General features: G+C 37.4%; 1 protein-coding gene across 1 annotated transcript; it reads right to left on the reverse strand.

Annotated features, from left to right (window-relative positions):
• Positions 1 to 12,218: 12,218 nt before the first annotated feature.
• TYRP1 (tyrosinase related protein 1) lies at positions 12,219 to 22,926 on the reverse strand. Its single transcript, XM_054003126.1, has 8 exons — positions 22,771 to 22,926; positions 21,864 to 22,331; positions 18,684 to 19,006; positions 17,205 to 17,409; positions 16,167 to 16,334; positions 14,589 to 14,768; positions 13,055 to 13,201; positions 12,219 to 12,528 (listed from the first exon to the last, which is right to left on the reverse strand). Exons 2-8 carry the CDS (start codon positions 22,243 to 22,245, stop codon positions 12,323 to 12,325), a joined length of 1,611 nt encoding a protein of 536 aa, XP_053859101.1. The 5' UTR covers positions 22,246 to 22,331; positions 22,771 to 22,926; the 3' UTR covers positions 12,219 to 12,322.
• Between the last annotated feature and the right edge of the window lie 1,318 nt (positions 22,927 to 24,244).

Here is a 24,244-nt window from a genome sequence, read left to right on the forward strand (position 1 = left end):
GATTGCTTTCCATCCCTCCCAGTTCTACCAGGAAAATATTTAACATGGAATAAATACAGTGACATCAATTGTCTTTCTGTTTTGAGCTTTTAATAACTTCACTAATACGTATGGGTAGGTAGCAAGGGATAAAAAATACTAAAATTCCTAGGCCGATTAATTTCCTTTCTAGATTGATAAAGCACACCAAAACTCTAGCTTATTCCCAACTTGGTTACATACAATTTTCATCTGAATACTTTCACTTTCCCCTTATTAAGTATAAACAAAGTAATGGCAATCACCAGTGTCCATTAAGGTCAAGCAAAATATCATTCTCTGTCAGTGGTGCTCTTTGGTTTTGCAGGAAGTGGGGATCTATTCCATGCAGCTGTGCACCGGAACCTGGGCTAGCTCGATTTGCTCCGGTGGAGTGGCAAGTGTAGGGAACTGCCCCAGCGGGGGTAAAGCCAAAAGCAGAACTTAGAGCTAGCAGTGCTTTACACAGAGAGACAGTGTTCCTCTGCAGCAGGGCAGGGGCTGGGTAAAGAAGACAGAGGAAACTCTCTAGTTGTGAAGTTCCAACCAGTTTTTTGGACTTAGAGGGGTGAGGACACAGAGAGTCTCGAGCACTTATGTGCACGGGGTTTTAGGCTACAGCAGAACAAGGGGTGGACATAAGCTGACAACCAATAAGGTGGCACTAGAGGCAGAACTGAAGTGCAGAAACCAGCTAGGATAGGGGGAGGAGGGAAGTCTCTCTTGGGAATTGGTCCAAGTGGAGAGCAGTGGGGAATGTTCTGGAAGAAGGGGCAGGGTTGCCTTGATAGGCAGGGAAGTGTCTGGAACAAAGGGAGGGGGTACTTTGAGGGACAGAGGGAAGGGAGGGTACAATTCAGGAAAAAAACAACTCGGGAAAAGCATGGGGGCATAACAGAATGAACCATTTAACAATAACTTAATTAAATAAACATGAACCGCAAAAATACCAAATATAAGTAAACGTGCAGCACACCTCCAACCTCATCAGCTCCATCCCTCCCCGTGGTTCTGCTCCATCCAGCCAGCAAGTTCAAGCAGGATAGTCTATGGATCTGTTCCAGTAACCCCCAGTAACTTCCAGTAACCAATTTTGCATGTTAATCTGAACCTTGGTCCTTGATCCCTAGTCCAAATGGAAAGCCCTAAATCAAGCTCAGCCATTCTATCTGCCATTTAGTGTATGGGTGGCTCTAGCAGTGTTGTTTGCTCTGAAGCCAAAGAAACAAAATGTAAATTTAGCATGTGGGATGTTTTCAGCTGGTAAACCTGATTTTGACTGCCAAAACAGCAGACCAGGCCTTGATGGTTTGAAACCTAATCTCATAGCAAATCATGCCATTAGCTTAGTTATAGGTTTTTATAATTTGATTTATTTATTTTCATATTGATTTGATTTAATATTTTCTCTTTGGACAGTCAATTTTAATCCATATTAGCAAATCAGTTCCTCACATATTCTATACCGTAGCACATACCTCTCTACAAAGCACACGTGTAGTCTTGAAAACTTTTTCTCTTCAGAAAAGTAACTCTTGCTGCACGTCTTCTCTACTGGAACAAGTATTAATCCCAATGCTATCACTAAGTTAACACATTGATTTTCTATAAAACTAGGTAAAATGTGGATGAAGACTTCCAAACCAGTAATAATACCGTGCACAATTACTGAAGTTTGCATTAAGTCTCTAGTGCAGCTCAAGCCAGTAATCTTCATTTCCTGGAGTCCCCTACCAGTGTCCACCCCCATACCTCTGAGCAGATATAGCTAGATTTAAATTCAGCTGGATTTAGACCATCAGCAGTAATCTGCAATTACATGCACAGGCAGTGTGATATCATTCCCACTGCTTTGCTTTAGCTGATGGTGCTTACATGGCCTAGACCTAAAATTATGTCATTAATAAAAGGCACTGTGAGCATTAAATTCCAGGGCAGCCCCTACGAAGTCCAACTTTCCAACTCCAGTTGATGGCTTTCTACTGAACTGAAATGGTTTATCTATAGCTTGCTTTACTTAAACAGGTAAAGATATTAACAGCCTCTGATAACAGCAGAGACTGTAGCCTGAATCACCTAACCTGGTATTTCCTGATCCTAACTAAACTTTACCTAACTCAGGAGAAGAGGCGAATTGCAGCCTTAGGAGGTGACTAAGCCTAAAGATCAGGTTTGAGTTCAGGCTCAGGTTAATTGCAGCCAGATGGTGCTGCAACATTGCAAAAGTTGATACAATTTTTTTCCAGGTGGCTTAGGGTCTTAAATAAAGTGAGATATTTCAAGCCTACTTTTGTTGTCTTTGGGATAGCCTTAAATGCAGTTATTGAAGGATCTCCTGACACCAACCTTTCAGATACCTGATCTTCTCCATCTTACGTTTGTTTCTGTGATAACCTGTATCTAGGAAGGTGGTGTCTGAGAGTACTAATTTTAGGTGGAAGGACACCATGCTTAGCCATAGGTGTGTAAGAATGTGTAAGCCCAAATTCTACTTAGGAATTTAAATTATTTTTCTCCTTTGAATAGAAGTTACCTTCTGCACTTCCTGAAAAGAGGTCCCAGCACACGGTTGATGCCAATAAATGGCCTGGGGCAGAGAAATGTGAAGGTTATACAGGCTGGCTTTATGTGCTGTTTAGACATAAGGAAAGTCTTTTGTCTTAGACACTAATAGCATCTTCCTTATACAATGATAAAGCAATTTTAAAAAACTAAATCTTTAGGGAACTGTCTATTCACTTAATACTTGGTGATGTCAAGCAAATAGTCAAGAAAGCATTTGGCTTTTTGATGCCGCGCCCCGGTCGCAGGAGAAGGGAGCGGCACTGGTGGCGAGCGAGCCCCGAGCCCGCTTTCCCCTCGGTGCGTGTCACGAGCGGCCGCTCCCCGCCTCAGCCACCGGCAGGCACAGGGCGGCGGCTCGGCCGCGGTTCTTTACCGACAGAAGCGGCCGATAAGAGTGGACCCACGTCGAGGGAGCGAGGCAAAGGAGAGGGAAGGACACTTTGCTTGTGTCTCCAAGCAGTCTTTATTCTTCCGCGTGCAGAAGGGCTGCGGCGCAGGGTGATACAGTGCATCGGCTCGAAGTAAAGGCAAGGCAAAAGGCGCGAAGTAGGGAGAAACAGTGGCTTTTAAGGGGGGGCTGCCCCCAAGGGGGGACAGCCTAACAACAAATCAAGGGCTAGATAGGAGGAGTATGGAGTGGATATGTGTAAACATAAAAACAAAATAGGGAAGGGGAGACTGCATACATAATGTGCCAGTGAATGAAGGAAAATGTCATAACTGACAGGGAAGCTTCCAGATAAACGGGTGTAGCAAATAATGACAGACAAGCTGCAGGGGCAGGATTTAGAAGATAGACAGGGAAGGGTCTGAAAATAAGGGAGGTTTACCCCAGGATTGACACCGGGAAAGGCGGGAAAGCAGGTGGAAAACAACTTCGAGGAGAGACTATTAGGAAAACTGAATAGGGGTGAATAGGGACAAACCATTACAGTTATACTAAACAATTTCTTAAACATAAACTTCAAAATCCCACTACTATGGCTTTTGAGGCCCCAAAGTGTTACTCTGAAATTCTGTTTTATTTTAAAAATACAGTCTTTGTTCTATAGACCTTTCTCACTGAATTAAGTGCAAATCCAGAACAAAATGTGGTACCTCATTGACTAGTTTTATGCTAGTTTTATGGTGTGACAGATGTCTTTCCAGCCTCTGGTTCGTATGGAGGAAGCTAAGCTGCAGTCATAATCTCACGGTGGTATCTTGGTCTCAACTCCCCCAGACGCTGGAGGAGACATGTCTACACATACCGTCTATCATGTGCTCATCTCTCGGGGACTATCACCAGTGCATCCCACAGGTGGCTACAAGTGAAATTCGAATGTCACCAACATCTGGTTATAGATGATAAAAATTTCCCTCTTCAGACTCTGCATACTTGGAATATCAACAAAATGTTATTTGAAAATTACTGGGCTCCATTTCCTTCTCTGTCTGGAAAGTGATTGAGAAACCAGAAACTGTGCCTGAACACAGGGGCTGAAGTTGATCTACTTGTTAATAGCTGTACAAAAGGATTCAGAGGGCCTGGAGGTTCCCAGGCTGTGTCCCTGAAAGCAGTCTTTGACAAAATAGCTGTGCAGGCTGCTACATCCAGCTCCTGGGGAAGACTCCTGAACATCCAGTGTTGTTCTGCCTGTCTGCCTTCTCCTGGGGTTGTAGGAGAGGTTACTGCCTGCAAAAAGGGGTGATAATAAGAGGCTGTTTTTCAGTTTGGATTTGTGCCTTTTGAGAAATTTAATGGAAGGCAAAACACATTATTTTTTGCATAAAACACTCTTTACTATCCTGAAAAGAAGGCTGTGCTAGAATAATATTGCAAGAGCTACTTCAACAGGAAGGTCCATGCAAGAGGGAAAAAAAACTATAGTTGTTTAAATACAGGCAAGTACCACAACAGAGTACTCATTCATCCTTTTTTTAAACATAATCCAAAAACTTGATTAAAACAAGCAATACTCATTTAGGTTTTAGTTCTCATTTCTCTTTGTGGCTTCCCTTCCCTCAAGCTTTCTTAATAGCATGTTTTTGGTTTTTTCCTTTTTTTTCTTTTTGTTCCTTTTGTTTGGATTTGGTTTTTTTTTGTTTGTTTGTTTGTTTTCCATATTTTTTCATGGTTGGCAAAACATTTAATGTTGTACTTTGGACGGAAATTTTCAAGTCAAAACTTTGGATGAAAATGTTTTTTTTTCAGAAGATGAAGTTTCCTCTCAAATAGGTGAAGTTCATCCACATTCAGAGGGCCTGCTTTCAGTCAGATGGAATGCTAGCTATCCCAAGTCCATTGAAGATACAGATTGTGAAAAGACATCATGCACAAAGATAAATTTCTGCCTGAAGGAAATTTCCCCCATAAGTAATTACTATCTTCCTCTCTCCCTTGTTTAGGGAGTTCTCCTTACCTGTCCATCTCTCCGTTACTAACAGTAACTTTGTGCAGATTTCCAACGTACAGGCTGGGGATAGGTTTGAAAGCAAACCCTTCACTGTTCCTGTTATCTGACCCATTAGCCTCAGTGCTGCTGAGCTGCACCTAAATAAAGGCTGCGAGATGAGGCAGAACAAGAGGGAAAAAGCAGTGAAGCTTAAAGAAAAAAAAACCAAAAAAACAAAAAAACAGTAAAATCAGGTGAACTACTGGTCACCAGCCAGTCAGGCCTAGGTAGCCCCTGTAGCCGTACATGGCTCAAGTAAACGCCAAAGCTAAGGCTCCTTCTCTATGGGATGTAAAATTATAGAATCACAGAAAATGCAACCCCTGAGGATGATATAGGACATGACCCTGAGATGTTAAGATTCACAGAATTCATTCCAGATATCCACTGTTGGTTGATTACCAAGAACAATGTTTGAACTCTGCTTTCCATGTCATTATCCTTCATTGTCTGTCATTTTGCCTTATCTTATCTTCCATAGCTAAGAGAATAGACTTATTTTTCTGATCACTTCCCTAACACCTGAGGGAAAAGAGCCATAATTAACATTTATGACTATTTTCCTCTGAGTCAGAAATAGTTTTGGGGTAATTTTGAACAGAATACGCATTTTCTGTGTGTGGGAAGCTCTTTTCTCTGACCCCAAATCTCCACTACTAGAAAAGATAAGTAAAATTCACCTTTTTTTAGACAACACATATGCTTGTGGTCATATTAAATGCAATTTCTTAGTAGCTGTTAGCAAGACTGCTGTTTTCCCCCATTTAAATTAAAAAATAAGAAGTATGGATGATCCCTGTCATTCAAAGTCCAACTGAAACCAGCATCTTTGCCACTGATTATAGATATAATTATTCAATCAATTATTCAGTCAATGCTATTTAATTCTATTTCATTATTTGTATTCAACTATACTGCTCATACTGAGAAGTATTCTTATATATTGTATATATTTGTATAAAGTGTTACAAGAGCACAAGAGCATAAAATTCTGCTTGGAGGCCTTGGATGCAATGTTAGTTTTTGGAAGGTTTTCTGATTTAGAGTCTTTGTTTGGTTTTTTTTTTTTTTTTTTTTTTTTTTTTTTTTTTTTTTTTTTTTTTTGTAGTAGTAGTATATTATCTGTTCGAGAGAGAAATATTGTCTTCCTGCAAACTACAAGCTTAACACCCTGAGTCCATTTCAGCTACAACACAACTTTCAGTTTCTATACAAACACTTTATCAATCTCTCTTCTCCCTTGAAGTTTTTTTTATTAGGAGAAATTCTCTTCAACATAAGGCCTTTTATCTATATCAGTAGTTTTCTCTGAAATTTTCTGAACTGAAGCAAGATAAAACTTAACATCAGTGGTAAACAGACAGGTTGAATGGCCAACTTAAAAATTCTCTTAGGCAGTCATACAATCCCTAGGTCAGCCTCAAATTAAGGTTGGTAGATTCTACAGCATTGGTTATGTCTTCCTTTGCAGATTTTTTTAGCTTCAGGCAAGAACCATGGGTCCCTCTTGTACTAAACCAGGGGCATGGACTTAGCAAGGTACCAGTCTTAATTCTGGAAGAGCTGTTATGAATTATAAAATCTAAATCCATTCTTGGCTGATTGCCAAAGGTCTTGAAGTCATTTGCTATGTGCATGAAAACTTAATGTACTGTAAAATTACTGTTTAGATCCAGTCCTTTGCCCCCAGCATTTGAGGGGTGAAGAGGGAACAGAGATGCACATAATTGGAATTGGAAATGCCTTATCTAAGCATACTCTGGGTATTAAGGGTGGGTTTGGGCGGATGACACAAAACCATGCACAATATGTTCTATATTTAATAATCTACACATAAATCAGTCCAATGTTTATTTTTGTTGAAATTGTGCTAATTTAATTCTCTCCAGTGAGCACCAAGAAGCAAATATTATGAATGTGATCTCTCTTTCACTTCACCTGGACAAAGCATTTGCTAAAGCCAGCACTTTCATTCTGAACTGGAGGTTAAATGAGATATTGAGTTAAAATTTAATTTCTATAGAGGAGATCCATACATTTTGTTTCAAATTAACATTTTGAATCTGAACATCTCAGTTTTACTCAGGCTCCCTTGCCAGATTACTCTTTTGATTGTCAAATATTTAGCTGATAGGCATGTTTTGAACACTAAAAATATTAAAGTGGCAATCAGAATACACTTTGGCAATAAATCTTGTTTTGGAAGTAATTCTAATTGTCTGTCAATAAAGCTATTATTAATAAGAGTTGCTTAACCCTCCCACACATAGATGAGGGGAGACTTCTGGAAATGTTTCTCTAAGTTATAAAAGTAGTATGGCTTTGTTGGCTTTATGTTGGGCTTCTCTTTGGCGGCTTTTCTGATAGGGGAAACTCTCTTGGAGTAGTTTTCTGTTAGGAAAAGGAGATGTACAGGATTTTTTTGGTCTTTAGCGTTTTGTTTTATTGTTGTGTACGTTGTTTGTACTAGATTTTGTATGTAGGAAAACAGCACAAAAATGGCTAACAATTTTGTGTTACAAGGTTTTTTAAGTTTAATTAAAAACTAAGTTGTTTAATTAAGAAGTGACACTTAGATTATTTTCTTTTTTAACTTAATAACTGACTTTTAAAATTTGTAATGTGGATTTTTTCACTCAATTATAAGATACTACTTAAACTTAGGAAGAAGAAGGAAGAAAAAGGAACATGAGACAACACTTTATACTTTCTATCTTGTTTCTATCTACAACATACTAAAAATCTTTAAACTTAAATTTCTCACCTAAGTGACATACTATACTACTTTTTATAACTTATTTCACACTTTTGTGGTCTCTAGTTTATTTTGAGGCTTTGGAGGCTTTCTCTATGAATGTGAGTCAAAGTTAGTGTTTCTCTGGGAGTCAGAACCTCTTAGGGCAGACAGAGAAATATGCCCTTGCCTTGGATTTCCATAAAGTAGTTCAGCTTTATGCCCAAAGCAAATTTTTACAAAAGTTATTATTTTACTACCCACCATTAAGAGGAAGTTAACTGACAGCCTAATCACCTAGCAGCTTCCACTAAATTCTTTAATCTACCTTTGAAAGTATTTTCTTTCATGTAGAAATACAACATGCAAGCTTGTTTGCAATACTTGCTTTCCTTACTGGAAAAGTTTGAATGTGGGAATACAAATTCTTCTTACTGGAATCTAGGGGAAGAGAGGAGATATAATTGCTGTGCTGTTTTCTCCCTCTCATCTTTCTTCAAATTTCAAGTTCACAAAGTATTTTGCAGGTTATCATTGTGCCTCTGTATGTTCTCTTCCAGTATTGTCCTAAGGTGGAAGACCGTCCACTTAGTACATTTTTGTGCATCAAATCTCTCTTGAATGAACTAAATAAGGCTTATTCAATCTTCATAATTCTGCTACAGGAACTAGCCCTGTAGCCCTGGTATATCTTTCAGTAATATGTCACTACCTCTCCTCTCACTAATTCTCTTCCCAGTCCACATACTTCCTCTTTTAATTCCTAATTTTTCAGGCTTTAACACATGGCATTTTATGAAGCCCTCAGAGTCAATATAATTCCTAAATAAAATCTTTGGTTTATCTTACCAAAGAAAGGTATTAAGCTGGCTAGCATGGTCTAACTTTGATAAATCTGCCGTGTTAGATCCAAATTGTATTTCCATGGTTTGTTTTGAAGACTGTCTGTTATTGAGTCTAATTTAATAAGTTTGTATTTGCACAGAATATTTTTACTTTCCATCCCTCACAAAATACTACTACTGTCAATTGCACAATATGCCAGGTGACCTGATAAAATTATTCAGACACCTTACAGATGAACTTAGAACTTTGTAAGTAGTCTTTAGGCTCTTGGATGAAAATTACCTTCTATCTTGATGCAGATGTATTGTTTAGTTCCTGTCTTGGTAGGCAGTTTCTATCTATCATTCCATTAGCTTTTAACTCTTTCTGTTCAAGAAGCTTTGTTCATGTTACAAAAAACAGAGATAGAATATCATTGACATAGGAAAACGTGTCTTTGTCATGCTAATCTTGACTCTGCATTTATTGCATTTTCCTATACATAGTTAAAGAATGTTTTCAATATTTCCTTTCCAAGGCCAAATGCAGCTTTGGCAGCCTTCTTTTTGTCTCTAAAATTAATGAACTTAATTCCTTTTCTGTCTTGAGTATACTCAAAACCTATATTAATTTAATGTTGTCCAGAGAGAACCCAAATTACTGTTTCACTATTTGAATTCCCTACTAATCTACTAATTTGGTTTTTGGTAAAAGAAATAAATTTTGAAAACGCAACTTAGGGAGCTAAGAAGGCAAATTAATGTAAAATTCATTAATATCCCCTCTGGTAGAGGATTAGAGGCCTAAATTGTTTGTGTGTTTGGTTGGTTTTTGTGCTTTTGTTTTGTGATACAGTCACTGCAATATAAGTCCAAAGAATAATAATATGGTATATAATAAGACAAGCAATTATTTGTGGGAAGAGGATCTATCAGCAATTATATCCTGGGTTTTTTTTTTTTTTCCCTTTAGCATCATTATCAGTATTTATTCAGTAATCCCAAATTTTATACAAGTTTCACAATTCTAATTTGTTTGAGAGTTCCTGCCTGACAAATATTTGAAGAACTATACTTGTATCCAAATCTGAGACTCCTTTCACTTTTTCCTTAATGGTGCCAACTTTTTGCTATTTATATCACAGTTCCTTTTGGTCATCACTTCACCATGAACTTAGCTCTGTGTTCTCATCATTTCCAGGTATATAATTTCCAGGTATACTTTACACTTGCTTTATAAAACCTTTGTATTTATAAACCTTTGGGAGAATAACAGGGAGGAAAAGTCATGATGGGAAATGACGCTATGTGCTTCATATTGCTGCACCTAGGACTTCTCAGTTAGTATTTTTTTCCCACATTTTCCGTTCCTCTCTTCTTGTGACCTTTCCTACTTGTTTTTGTCTCCATATAAAAAGGTAATGTCTACAATTATGACACAATCTATTTTCTGTTTTTTTTTTTTTTTTTCCTTAATTTTTTAATATGCTGGCCATCTCAGATTTCAAATCCAAGCTATTTTTTCCCCATTGTATTAGTTCAGGAGCAAGAACCAGGCAGCTTCAATGAATGGCAGGAACTTCCCCACACCCAGACATAGTTCAAGTACTATAACCAAATAGTGACCAAAGGAAGAACTTATGAGACTATTATCAAGAATGGGTCAAGCACACAGTTCTCCCCTTTTCTTCCTTCTCTAATTCCTGGGCGTACTGTCCCTTTTGTTTTATCTCTGCCATGAAAATTAACTTTGCTTCTTTCATTTAGATGTGGCAGCTGTAACTAGCAGGCAGTTGTCTTCAATCTCTGACCCTCAAGACTTGTGCCCTCCTCAAAGCATGAGTGTATGCTTTTACTTTAAAGACTGAACAGCTTTAATAACTAACATCGTCTTCTCAAAATCTGATTTTGCCTTGACATTTTCCTTCTCCTGTCAAGCTTCTGTATGTTTTTTTTCATCCATTGAAATAAAATAACTTCAGAAAGGAGACTCTATTTTTTCTCAGATTATAAATGAGTCAAATGAGTCACAGAGGTAAAAATGTGCAAGCTAAGAACATTCATCAGGTCAGTAACAGCTAAGAATAAAATCCAGGTCTCTTGACCCCAATCCAAACTATGTTGGATCACCCTGCTTTAATCCACTGAAATCAGTAAAGTGGATGACTTCTTAAGTTGCTAGTCAGTACGAGAAAGAATGGCAGGAAAAGGCATTTAAGTTGGAACATAAGCTGCTGCTTGCATATGTGAAATACCTGTTTCTAATTATCTGTGCCATAGGTACTAGAGGTGGACTTTTTCCTTCTCAGTTATGTGTGTAAATTTTTGTTGCTCTCCATAACTCATGCTTGGTAAAGTGGGTTGAGATAATAACCCATCTTTCCACTTGTCTAACCAAGAGTACTTGTCTTCCCATTTGCATCATTCTTAATGTATCTCCTTGCAACTGAGTGTGTGTGCCCTGAGCACGCCTGGTACCCACTGAAACCCCTGAGGTTATCATGGCATGTGACCCTTACTTCTGCCTAGTAACTTAGTGTCTAAGAGGGCTGCCTCAGACTGAAGGAGCTCAGTCCAAGTCACTTGCCGTTTCTGTGAAGTTTGGCTTAGACAGAAAGAGAGACAAAGGACATCTTGATGCAACATTCAGTTAAAGTTGAGTGCATTCAATAGCCTGAAACCAGGAACATCCCTGTTGTCAGCTAATGACTGCTAAATTAGATTCAATAACACATCACAGGAAGACAATCTTCTGATGTATTGGTACCTAGGTAGGATGACAGAGATGAGGTGAGGCTTGAATCCAGATTCCTGAAGCCCTACCTCAGGCTGTAAAGGCAGGTGTCAGTTTGTTGCTCCCCCGCTGGCTTATGCTGAATTGATTCCACAACCGCTGCTTAAGGGTATTTTCCCAAGTCTCTTCTACAGCTAAATGCCTAGGGCCTTCTTTCAAAGTACAAGAGTGGGTTTAAATTCCAGCATGAGAGAACTGAAGCAAAATCTCTCATTGCTGGGGAGAATGCACTGCAGTGAGGATAGTGGGAGAGAGGAAGGGAGTGTCAAAAATAGAAATAAAAATTAAGCAAAGGCTGCTGCTAGCTGTCCTTTCAACCGGATGCTCTTGCAGGCAGCTGTGTTTGAACACGTGTTTGAAATTTCCAAATACTGGAGCGGTTTTGACGATGAATCTCTTTTCACAGATCCACTTAAAAGCAGCAATTGGTTCATAACTATATTTTGTGAATAAAGTTGGATTTCAAATATACCCTTCTCCTCAGAATTCCATTTTCACTTTCTGTCTGGCATGATGACTATTTTGAAACACATTCTACTCATCTAGCCAAGCTGTTTACTTGTATTTCGTATTCTCCTTCTGTCCTGTTCTAGACTTGACCTTTTCACAAAAGTACCTCATAAAAGAATTCTGGGTACAAAGGCTGGATGAAGTCAGATGACATTGGCTATTGGCAAGTTAACTAATGTTTGCCAGATTTAACAGAAATATGCATGGAAAAGACTTGCAAGTGACCCTTGAAAGATTCTGTTATAATCAACATAGAATTAGCATTGCAAAGAGGTCTTATTGATGCCTAGGTGTGATGAAAGTGGAAATGAAACCTGAAGGAAACATACTGAGACAGATGACGGTTTATGCTCTTTATTTTAAAGCAGGTGGATGACCACCATTTATGAAATAAAGCAAAAAGATCCCCAGTTTCAGTCAGATGCAAAAAAGTGCCATCTCTTCAAACAACAGACTGGCTTGGTGTTGGTATGCCATCATAATCATCTGAGTAGTGCTGATACTGGTCAGTAAGAAGAGGCTGATGCAACTCATCTTTATTTTTCTTGACACGTACGATACATGCAGCAGCAGCAAAGATAATTGCAACAAGAACCAGTGCAGTCACTATTGCAATAGTTATCATCTCTGTGACATGGAGAGCCCGACCTAAAAGAAGGAAAGCAAAAAGCAAATATATGAAAAGCAAAGTCAAGTCATATGGATAAATATCTGAAGTTCATACTGGAACTCAGCATTTGTCATTATTCACTGAGTTGGGGAGTAGAATTAATTCAAATTTTTTTTGATAATTTTTGTTCAAAAATGATTTAGTCTATCTTGCTTCACTCTAAAATCTGTTCTGGACCTTTCTTCTGCCACCTTGTTTGTGAGGATTTGCATTCTCTCTAGTGAGTTAATGAATATTTGACATAGGAATGACGACATTCTGTAAGGTTAAGATGCAAATGAAAACTTCTCCTAAAATCATGGTGGGTACTGGGAACTTCGTGGTGGAACAGTCTCTGACCAGTAGCTATACCAAATCCCAAACAAACATCTGGAAAGTAAGGCAGGAAAGGAGACAAAGGCTTTACAAAGACAGCAAATATTGTTGGTGAAATTTGAATAAATTTCAAGAGACAAAGATATGAAGGAAAAAAAGGAGAAGAAGTGTCTAGGCTGCACAGTTTACCTGGCCACTCGACTTCATAGCTGTATCCCAGGTTTTCTGGTGCAGTAACAAACATTTCATTATTGGTTACTGGAGGCCAGAAAGGCACCATGTTGTACTGTCGGTTATGTCCAATAGGGGCATTCTCCAGTGGGTATGTTGAGATATCTATATTTGAAAGTCAAATCACATTTCTGTAAATAAATTCAAAATAAATTGCACTACTTCATTTTTTTTTCCAACTCAGGGTTTTGAGTATCCCAGAATTCTTTTTCAGTTGTTCCAGAAGGATTTGTTTCCTGGTGTAGCAGATATAAAGTAGAGTATGCTGTCAAAACCAAGCCAAATAATGTTATCTCTGGTTTTGAACAGAAATCACCAGTAAATTTTTAAAAATTTTGCCTGTTTTGGGCTTTTTGTTTCTTCTCACTTGGAAAAGAAGAAATATGGCAAAGATGTTTTTCTACATTCTTGCTTTGCCTGATTGCAGCAGAGATGAACAGGAGGGCAGTTGATGTAAAATCCAGTGAATTTTTTTTGCAACATTATGCTAAATCAGAAGGAAGTCAGCTGAAATAAAAACCAAAACAAAACAGAAAATCCCCAGACCGAACCAAATCAAACCAGCAGCAACAACAACAAAACACAAAACATAACAGAAAGAAAATACTTTGTGGTAAGATGATGCCAAACCTTGTGATAGATCATGTAAGAACCACAAGGGGATACAATTGCTCTCTGAGAGCTGTGTGAGAAAATTCAATTATGCAGGTTGTGGAAGCTGCACAAAGAAGTCTCAGTTGTGCAGCAACAGCTGTCTTCTGTTGAAGAAGGAAGAGGAGCATAGATTATCCTAAGAGAATAAAGTTGCTGCATTGTGCAGAGGAATACAGTTGCTGCATGATGCATAGATATAAGGGTTAGATTGAATTCTCCCCTAGTCCATTGATAAGTCTCTCTTTCCTTCTTTAGTTTTTTGGTTTTTGTTTTTTTCATTCATTCCTTTCAAATCCCTCCTTCTGTTGCTCCTTTCTCCCTCTTTTCACTTTCTCTTGTATTACCTTTTACTGTTCTTTTTGGAATTAAAAAAGCAAGGGCAGAAGTGGTAACTATCCTTTAGAAGTATATACAGATGGTTATTGAATGCCGGTAGTAATAACAAAGGTGGTGAATTTAAATGTTTATGGCATCTGTTCTTCCTTTGACAAGAAGAAAATAGTTATTTACTCCACACAACAGTGGGATGTCCTTCCAGGGTTGCAGTGTCTTTGCTCTATGGAGACAGTGTATTCCCACATACTGTTCTCTTGAATTGTGCCTGCTGTGTCTGACCAGATCCCTTCACAGAGAGTGATCTGCAATTGGATGTCAGTGGGGTGAGGAAGAGAGCTTGCTTGTTACTACTTTGTCTTTGTTAACTATACTAACTCCTGAAATCCCAATTCTCTCTCCTAAATTTAGGGGCATCTTGCTGTCCCACAAGAAGGAGTTGAGTTTTTGTGACTACAAAGACTAACAACCACCCATTCTGCCTCTGTCCATGAGAACATCTTACCTGCAGAATGCCGTCTCAGCCACTCATCAAAAAGAGCATCTGTAAATGTGTGCAGGAGGACAAAAATGGGGTCATTTGGTGATAAATGAGTTTGCCCTCCTGTCCCATTCAAAAATAGATGAGCCAAATTATGAAGACTTCTAACTGCTGGGTCATATTTTCCTGAAGGATCACTGTACCCTGAATATGCAAAAAAAAAAAAATAAAAAAAAAAAAAAAAAAAAAAAAAAAAAATTCCAGTGAAGATTTTGTTTGTAAGCTGCAGTCTCAGATTAATACTTTTTTTTTTCTTTTTCCTCTGAAATGCTTTCATGTTGTTATGTTGTTCTGCTTAATACAAATGTGTAGCTAATTCTCTACCTACTGACATTTGGGAAATGTTCCTGGAATGCATAATTTTCAGATTAAAATAGCCTTTATTAAAGAATGCTGGGAATGTGCACTGCAAAGCTGCTGAGTTCTACCACAAAAATGGCCAAAATAACATCATAGCATGAAAACAGAGGTATATATTTAGGCCCTATATATCTTTCACTATACTAAAATAGTTGCATGAATTTTCTATTTGCTTACTAAAGCAGGTGTATCTTGACATTTATTCTAATGAGCTAGCTGTTAGGTTTCCATACTTCACTTCCATGTATATTGGGAGCATATATTGGAAAGCTTCACATGCTCTGATATTGTTTATTTTTTCAGTGAATATAGAGTGTAGCTTTGCTTGTGCCCAAAACCTCATAACCTTCAAGTCAGGTGTTAGAATCTGAAGCATCATGAAAACTCCTCCTGTGTTCAAGCTTTGGACAGTTGTTCCAGGGAGGGATTCATAAAGTTAATTTTTTAAAGCCATGTTGAACACCTAGGTATTGATAGGCAGCAATTTGAACTGTCACTTTTTAATCTTTTCCTGCTAAAAGCTCTGTTTTATTAAGGTATAGAAGAAGTTGTTAGGATGCTGTCTGAACAGTATAAATCAAACCTTTAGGCTCTTTACTCTGTTGGGTGTGGGGATGTGGGGGTGTGTTCTGGTGCACTTTCAAAAGTGCAAAGTGTTCTTATGGAAGAACAGAGTTTTATGTCCCAGAGAGTAGGGCTAGCATGTCTAGCAGTAAATTCTGTACCCAGACCTCAATTACTATTTCAATATCCTTACACTAAGTGCTACCAAAGCTTTCAATTTATTTTCATTTCTTTTATTTGTTTTAATTCAGATACAAGAATAACTGCTAGAAGCTCTTGTTTGCTTTATTTAGGGATGCAGAGGCATCAATCCACAGGCAAGGACTGTGTTTTCAACAAAGGCAACTTACTAACTATGTGCCAAGGACCTGAAGTTAGTTTCTACTTAGTATACCATCAGCAGACTCTTGAGACTTTTATGCATTTTAAGAGACATAAGCTATAGCTGTAAAGTAATTTACGTAGAGCTTATTTCCGCTAATACTTAATGCTAAGAACAATGTGTTCTTCTTGTCCAATAGCCTGTCTCAAAACTCATACTTGCAACAGGAAAATGTGGCTAGTCTGCTCCCTGACTTATTTGGAGTTGTTCCAGGTCTTTTTATTTGCCATGTTTACCTTCTACTGTGTTACGGAAACTGTCTGTTGAGTTGGAATAGAAAGGAGGAGTGTCAAATACACCAACTTCCAAACACTGGGCAACATCCTCAGGCTCTGGGAGACGCTGTACCATAGGTCGTGCTACATTTCCAGCAGGATTTCTACGGATGGGACCACCCTCAGTACCTGGAAATGGAGAGAAGACAGAAAACAAGATAGGTGGCAGAACAGTAGGCCACAGAATGAATCACTCTCATGACTTAACCATGGAGGAAAAAATCCCTCACAAATAACATTTACACTGAGTAAACTGATCAGTTCCTTATGTTGGGCAAAGAATCCTCATGGGGCTCTGTGTTCTTGATTCTTGGCTCCAGGATGTAAAAAGTCATCTAGAAGCTTTGTACTGAAGTTTGTTGTTCTCTAAATGATTCAGGAAAAATTTATACAGACTTTCAATGTGATTTCCTGAGGAGACCTAGGCCAAGGTTTTTGAGGATGTCCTGATAGAGTAGCTGGAGAAAAGATTATGTAAATGACCAATCCAATATTGGGGGATTTCTATTTTTTTTTCCCATACTTCCATGATGATGCTTATATGAAGAAATTTATTGGTATTTTAAAAATTATTTTAATTTGGGTAATTATGTTAGAATCTGGTATTATTCACATTTGAAACATGGTGCACATAGTTATTATGGGGATTTGTTGGATTTTCTCATTTTAGTAGCAGAATGGCATGAAGGTGATAAGTGGAGCAGTCAGAAGAAAAGTTAAGCTTCAGTTAAGAAATAACACTGCCAGATTTAATTATTTATGGTGCAAGGGATGGATTGGTACTGCATAAGAAGGGAAGGCAAAGCATTTAATCTTCCTTCTGCTACAAGCTCCTGATAGTATGTATTATCTCAACAGACTGATGAGACATGGATCAAGAATATTCAAAAACCACTTTAAGACCTTTTGGCTGGAAAATGTCACTGCAATGTAACATATTATATTTATTTATTATAAAGAGAATTTTCTCTCCAGATATCTACCATCATTAAAACTTACTGTTACAGATGGTTCCCAAGGTTTCATAATCGTCTACATTTTCACATAGCACTCGCCACTGAGAGAAGATTGAATTCTGGCTTATAAGAGAGACATCAAAATTGCTTCTAGCTCCCATCAAGTCATCTGAGCAGATATCACATGTATTTTGTCCTGTTGCAAAGTTCCAGTAGGGCAGGCCAAAAGTGGGGTCCTGTAGCATGTTCTAAACCACATAAATATGGTGTTACTATGTGTTTGACACAGACAGCTATAATATTTACTGCTAGAAGAATGCTAAAAAACAGCAAAATACATCATAGTAAAAGTCAGAATCCTGCCTTATAGAAGAGAAGAACTCTATGTAAAATTCATGTAGAAGCTTTTGGTAGTTTTTCACATTGATACCTTTGTTCAGCAGAACAGATAGTTGTACTACTGAACTGAATCATGGATCTCCCCCACTAATAAGACAGTACCTCTCCCAAAAAAGTAGAAAGAAACATAAATTAACACTGAGACCGCATTTTCTAGATATTTTTAATGGTCTGTCAGCAAGAACAGTCTTTGTAGTGCACACAGTAACTAGGTCAACTGTGGAACTTAAGGAAATGTAAAGAATAAGGGTACCAGCTTTTCCAGTTGGCATTGTTTGGTTCTAGTATGGGTTAGAGTTGAACAGTTCTGGAGTTAGTGAGACAAAATTACTTTGATTAATGATCAAGTCTACTGACATAAATAGGAATATGTATTAAATCACAGACAGATAGAACTTCTCAGGGCTTTCACTTAGAGAAATGCTGCTGATGACAAATGTGTGTCTTGGAAGGGAGTTTGTGCCTCAGCCTGACATAAAGCAATTAAAGCTAGTGGAAACACTGAAGTGATTTCAGACACTATTCCTGACCTTGAAAACTTAATTCTTGCTTTTTTAGGAAGGATGATGGTTCATAAAATACTATACACATTTTGTGAATAGGTCCACATAAGAGAAGAAAAAAAAGAGAATCATTGATTTATGGAATAGAGTATAGCAAAACACTAATTTTTCTAACCAGTTACACAAATTAAATGTGATTCTGAATTCCTAAGCCATCTCTGTTATCACTTTCTTCAGAGTTTCTGCTCATTAACATTTGGTTAATGTTATTCAAGAAAAATGGCTGTGAGATTAAAAACACCACTGAAAATAACATTGTTGGTCCAATAAAATGTCTTACATCTAGAATACATCTTTTTTTTCAAGAGATTTTTATGGAAATTTTACATTTTCTATTTCTCTGATTAAAATATTATATTTAACATCTCATAAAAGTGACAGTCTGAAGCTTAAATGCACTCTATGAAATTTCATATACCAAATGAGTTACTGAAATTGAAGCAGAATAATTTCAACATGTAGGGAAAGCTGCTATCATTTTTACCTATTTTAATATGGATTGAAGTTCTTTAACTCTACAAAACAGCATGAATACCACCAAACATTTACAGGAACTTCACCTGCATGTCTCTTTCAAGCTGCAATAGATGGTATCTATGCCACGTGACAAAAGCTGGTCCCTCATGAGAGAAATCAACTCCTCCAAAACTCTGCTGCCCCACACCAAGGAAAGTCTTCCTGACAGAATAATAATGAGACCAGACAAAGTAGTTATAAATGGAGATATTTTCGAACTGAGGTGTGTTGCCATCTGGTCCAAAAATTTCTTCACGTCTTCGTGTGGCAATAACGATGTCAGGATGGACTGTCACCTTGGCTTGGTGTAAGGCATTCACAAAGCGATTCCTTTCTTCTGCATTTAGATCCAAAAGATTCCTTCTGACTGTGATAACACAGAAGAAGCAAGTTACCAAAGTAATACACACTGAAGTCTGATCTCAGAGAACTCATTTATTGTGTTCCTAATAATTCTGGCTAAGTCCCTTTTTCTTCAAGTATTCACCCTTTTTTATTGGGGAAACTCACTGAGCATAAATAGATAATGTTATTTATTTTCACAAAATCTAAAATAGATTAAAATAAAGCTCCAATCCTTGCAATTTTAGTACTTTTAGGAGTACTGTTACAGATTGTCTTTCCATCCTGCTAGACAAAAGACAATGACAGTTCTTTGTCGTACAAACCTTTCAGAACTTCATCCAATATACTTAAGGTTTTCTGTGGTAGTACTCTACAAGAAATAAACACTATAAACCAATTTATAATAATTATAAACTCTTTGTTTGGCAATTTAATGAAGAATTAATTTTTTTATTCTTGAACCATTTTAGGAAAAATGGTAGATTCACCAGTGAATTATTATGAATTTCACAGAATACAGTATCACTTGAATCTGAGATTATCTCTTATTTTATCACTTTAACCTGACATTATTAACAATTGCCACATATTAGTCCTTTTTAGCAGTATATCTCAAAATAATGAAAAAATGCCATTGTCCACATGTAGACAGTGAAGCAGGGAAGAATACTGACTTGTTGAAATAGCAGTGTTTCAGCAAGAAGAACTGAGTTCAGATCACCTCTGTCCTTCTTCACCTGATCTGAGAAAATCTCTAAGTTTAGACTAAGATAAAGATAGAATTCCTCACAATTGTTATTCAATATTTATTTATTGTCATTATTAAAAATACTGTAAAAATCCATAACTCATTGTCCAAATTAGTGATTGATTCTGTTGATATAAGAAGCAACAGATCTTCAACATGAATCTATATGAAGAATAAAAGTGAATTATGTTTCACTAAAAAATTGATTCAGTGAGGGATATTTTAGCTTCTGGGAAATTTAAATAAAATCTTTCCTGAAACATGAATTTCATCCAAAGACTGTGTATCCTGAAACATATTTTTTTGTTTTGCAGAACTGAACTGACATGAACTGAACCTCATCACTGAAGTGATGGGTTTTTGTTTTTGTTGTTTTTTTGGTTGCTTGCTTGGCTGGTTGATTCATGGTATTTTTTGCAAGTAGAGAACTATAATTGTCCACTAATTTAGATTTACATAGGCATCTTAACATTTTCATTTTTAAAGTATATGCCTGAACCACAATAAAAAATTGTGACTATTATTAGAGTTAGTCATGAACTGAGAAGATACGAAGACACCAAACTGCATTTTGTAGTAATTTAGTATGGATTTACCAACAGTAATCATTACTGTTCTGTAATCAAGTACCAACAGTAATTATTTCTAAAATCTGAGCAGATGGGGCCTATGGGTCTATGAATAAGCAAAAGAGGTAACCTCAAAGTGGAAACTTAGAGCATAATAGGAAACTAATTTACACTTTTTAACTCATGTTAACTCATGTTATCATGCATGATGTATCTGATTTATTTGGCATTTTAATGCATTGTAAAGGATTTAATGTGAGAAAAGTAAAAAGTGCTCTTGTACATTCTAGAAAATCACCTAAAACTGCTGTTTACTTGTCTCTAGTTTTACATTAACTTTGTGAGTAACATTTATCTCTTGATTATTCTCTAGAGTTGTTATCATTTTAAAGTAGAGTAGGCCAGAATATCAGAGAGTGCAGTCTGGTTTAGCACAGCCAATTCACAAGTAATACTTTATGCTTTCTAGTTTAGTTCTTGAAGCTGAAAGAATGAAAAAAACAAATCAAAGATCTTTTCCATAGCTATCAGTAAGTTGTTATTAAGGAATTGTTATTAAAATTTTGATTTGGTAAGAGGTCCTTTGTTAACCCTTTCTGGGACATGCTCTTTCATGGAATATCCATGGAATGTTCCCTTATCTGGTGAAAATGTCAGTGCTGATTTCTGTTTCTTCAGAAAGAAACACTGCATATTTGTGCTAGAGATCTCTTGTTTAACATATCAGCAGAACCCATTGCTTATTTTGGGAGATTATGGAGTTTACAGGATTTCAGTAACATCTTTGAAGTTAAAAGTGTATAAGTTTAAAAATAAAGATTGAAATCTTGTCCGTTCAGATGGTTTTCAGATGAGAACAAGGATCTGTCCCCAGGCCTGTTTGTCTTTTTAAATTTACCTATAATTTTCAATATTTTTCCAGTCCTGCAAGGATTTCATATCCATTAAAAAAAAATTAAAGAACTGTTTAGTGATATGCTGGACTTAACTGAAACTGGAGTACTGAAGAAGGGCTTACCACACCCTGGACTGATTCATTTGAACTGTCCACAGTCATGACTAATGTTCTTAAAGATACTGACAGCAGCAGGGACAGCAAAAATATACCAGACCAGGTACATAGTTTAAAATTGTATTAAGGGACTTTGAATGAAAAGAACTGCTAAAATAGTTAAAATAGTCACAAGGTATTAAACATATTGAGGTACATATTATTCCTAGACATGCTCATAAACACATGTACGTGCCCATATACATTGTTTTACTCTTAAATCCAAATAGTAGCTTTTTTTTCAATATAGATGCTGTATTCTTTACTGGACTTTGATACATTGACTACAGGTTTCTTTTCTTCCTTTTAATGGATAGTAAGTGTAAGTGATTTATGCACATGCTCAACAGCTCCTCTAGCACCTGCCTTAATAACTCCTTTATCAACATACTAAAATGCTAAATAAATATAATGGACATTTTATACCTTAAAGAGAACAAATCCACTAGGCACATTTAGAAGCAAGCACTGACAATGAGCAATTTCCATGTCATAGTTCTGATGTTCTTACCTATGTTGATCTGTTGGCTGCAGGTAGGTCCAGTCCAACCAGGCCGACAAAACCCGCAGTTATAGCCAGAGAAGTTCCCATTGCAGCGGCAGGTCTGGTTGAAGAAGCGGATGGGCCATTGCTCACGGTCATCCCGCCCATCATGGATGTACTGGGGGCCGTGGGGCCGCGAGTCGACAGTCACCTGCACGCACCGGCCCCTTCCCGTAGACACACCACACCGGTCAGTACCGGGCCCAAACACAGGGAAATAGTCTGGGCAACACATGCCGCTCCTCAGGGACTCAACAGTAGCGCACTGTCGAGGGAACTGAGCTCCAGCTTGGCCCAACATGGTAAGAAGCAGTAGCAGGGAAAGGTAGAGCAGCGTGGGGATCCGCATGACAGGGGGTCAAGCAGAGCCGGCTTGTTCCCAGAGCTGGCTGTCCACACACACCTCCTCTCCTGTGATGGAACACCCGGTTCCCTCTATGGAGAGAGAAAGAAAGCAAGAGAGAAAGCAGAATAAAAACAAGTGATACAAATCTCTGGGCTACCCTTTTCACCCCAGAAAATTCCTTCTGTCTCTACCTGAAAAGGCAAACAACTCTGACCACAGACACTAATGTTCTTCTCATTATCTGCATGAAATATAGCAACTAAGTAGATCTATATTTGCTCATTAACTTCTAAATTCTTCCAAAATGTTCATTCACGTTTTACACTTGCCAGACACATTTGCTTCACTAGCACCAAGTTCTAAAACCTAACGCAGCAGTTTTCTGAAACTTTTTTTTCACCCTCCTTCCCTCCCCCAGTTCATGCCTTTTCTGCATTTAACTAGTATATCTTGTTCTCCCCTCTGTTTTCTTGCTGTTCTCCAGTGCCAGCTCCAACATAAACTGAAGCTATACTTCATCCATAGTACCTGTTTTCTCTTCGTGGTACCTCTCCACTTCTGAAAGAAATCTTGTTCTATCTCTGCATGCCCTATGACTGTCTAACCAGAAATAAGCACGGCTAATTTCTCTCCTGGTTCAGTCTGCCTGCTAATCCTTCTTGTACCAACACAGTATGGCTTTGCCTCACCCTCCTTCCTCTCTTAATCCCCTTTCTACTTCAGTGCATTTCTCTGGACTTTAAGTACTTGAACAGCACATGATTTCTTTCATGCTTATCTCCTTGTGATTTTACAAGTTTTAGCAAAGGTCAGAGACAAATACTTGAATTCAAAACTGAACAAATGTGAAGTTGGGATTTTGTTTGTTGTGGTTTTTTGTTTTTTTTTTTTTTTCTTTTAATCACTTGCAAAGAAAGGCTCATTTGGAAACAGACAAAGAACAGTGGGGAAAATCACATTTAATAGACACTTAGAAAAAGTTCTTAAGGTGGCATTTTCAAGATCAGGCTGAAGTAAGTGACTAAGCAATGTTTTTTATAAAATGAAATTGTCCCATTTTTAAACTTATACCTTTCAGTTTAAAGGTATAAGTTTAAAACTTTTATCTTTCAGTTTAACAATTTATATAATACTAAAATAAAAAGACAATGATCATATTGGAATTTAATGAAATACTAAATTTTGAGCAGGTGCTATGAAAGGTAATGAAAGAAATTGACAAATCTCTTAAATAAAAAAAAAAATGCTTCTTTAATCACTGCAAGGATGATTTCTCCTGTACAAAAAATAACCTTATACAAGTTATTACTCTCTTTCTTAGCTTTTAATGAGGATGGATTTCAGTGAGGTGGAGATATGTCAAGTGGGGTGAAAATATGTCAAGAAACATCTTAACTGGTATCAAGACAAAACATTAACAAGTTTTCTAGGAAAAGGTTCAATCACACTGTAACTGACATCAAGCAGGAAATGGATTACCTACTCTTTCTGCTTCCTTCCCTGTATGCAAGTCCTAATGTGAGAGGGCACCCAATTCTGGCAGAAAAAATAAACAGTTCTTTTGTGCACTTATTCTTGCCAACCAGCCATGCACCAGAACAGTGAACCTTGCCCTCTGTGCCTTGTATAACCCAACATACTTACTTCAGGGTAGGACCCAGATTTTTAGTACACTTCTCTGTCTCTTTAATTCATTCTCCATTTGCAGACAGTAATATTTCCTCATCCTCAAATGAACCTCTTTTCTATTCTGACTTCCACTTCATTCTCCATTTTAGCCTATATTCTCTTTTTTACTAGTTTATCCTACTTCTTTCCAAACTTAAACCTTTTCTCTTTGAACATGTCAGTTGGGACTCATGTGACACATTTCACTGTTTTCACATCAGAAGGCAAACCAGAGCTGGTAAAAAAACTCTTGAGATTTTATCTGAAAAGAACTTAAAGTTCAAAGAAGAAGCATACAGGTTTTAGGCATGAATATTTAGGAAATACAGCAAGT

Source organism: Vidua macroura, chromosome Z, assembly GCF_024509145.1.
Source record: "Vidua macroura isolate BioBank_ID:100142 chromosome Z, ASM2450914v1, whole genome shotgun sequence".
NCBI lineage: Eukaryota > Metazoa > Chordata > Aves > Passeriformes > Viduidae > Vidua > Vidua macroura.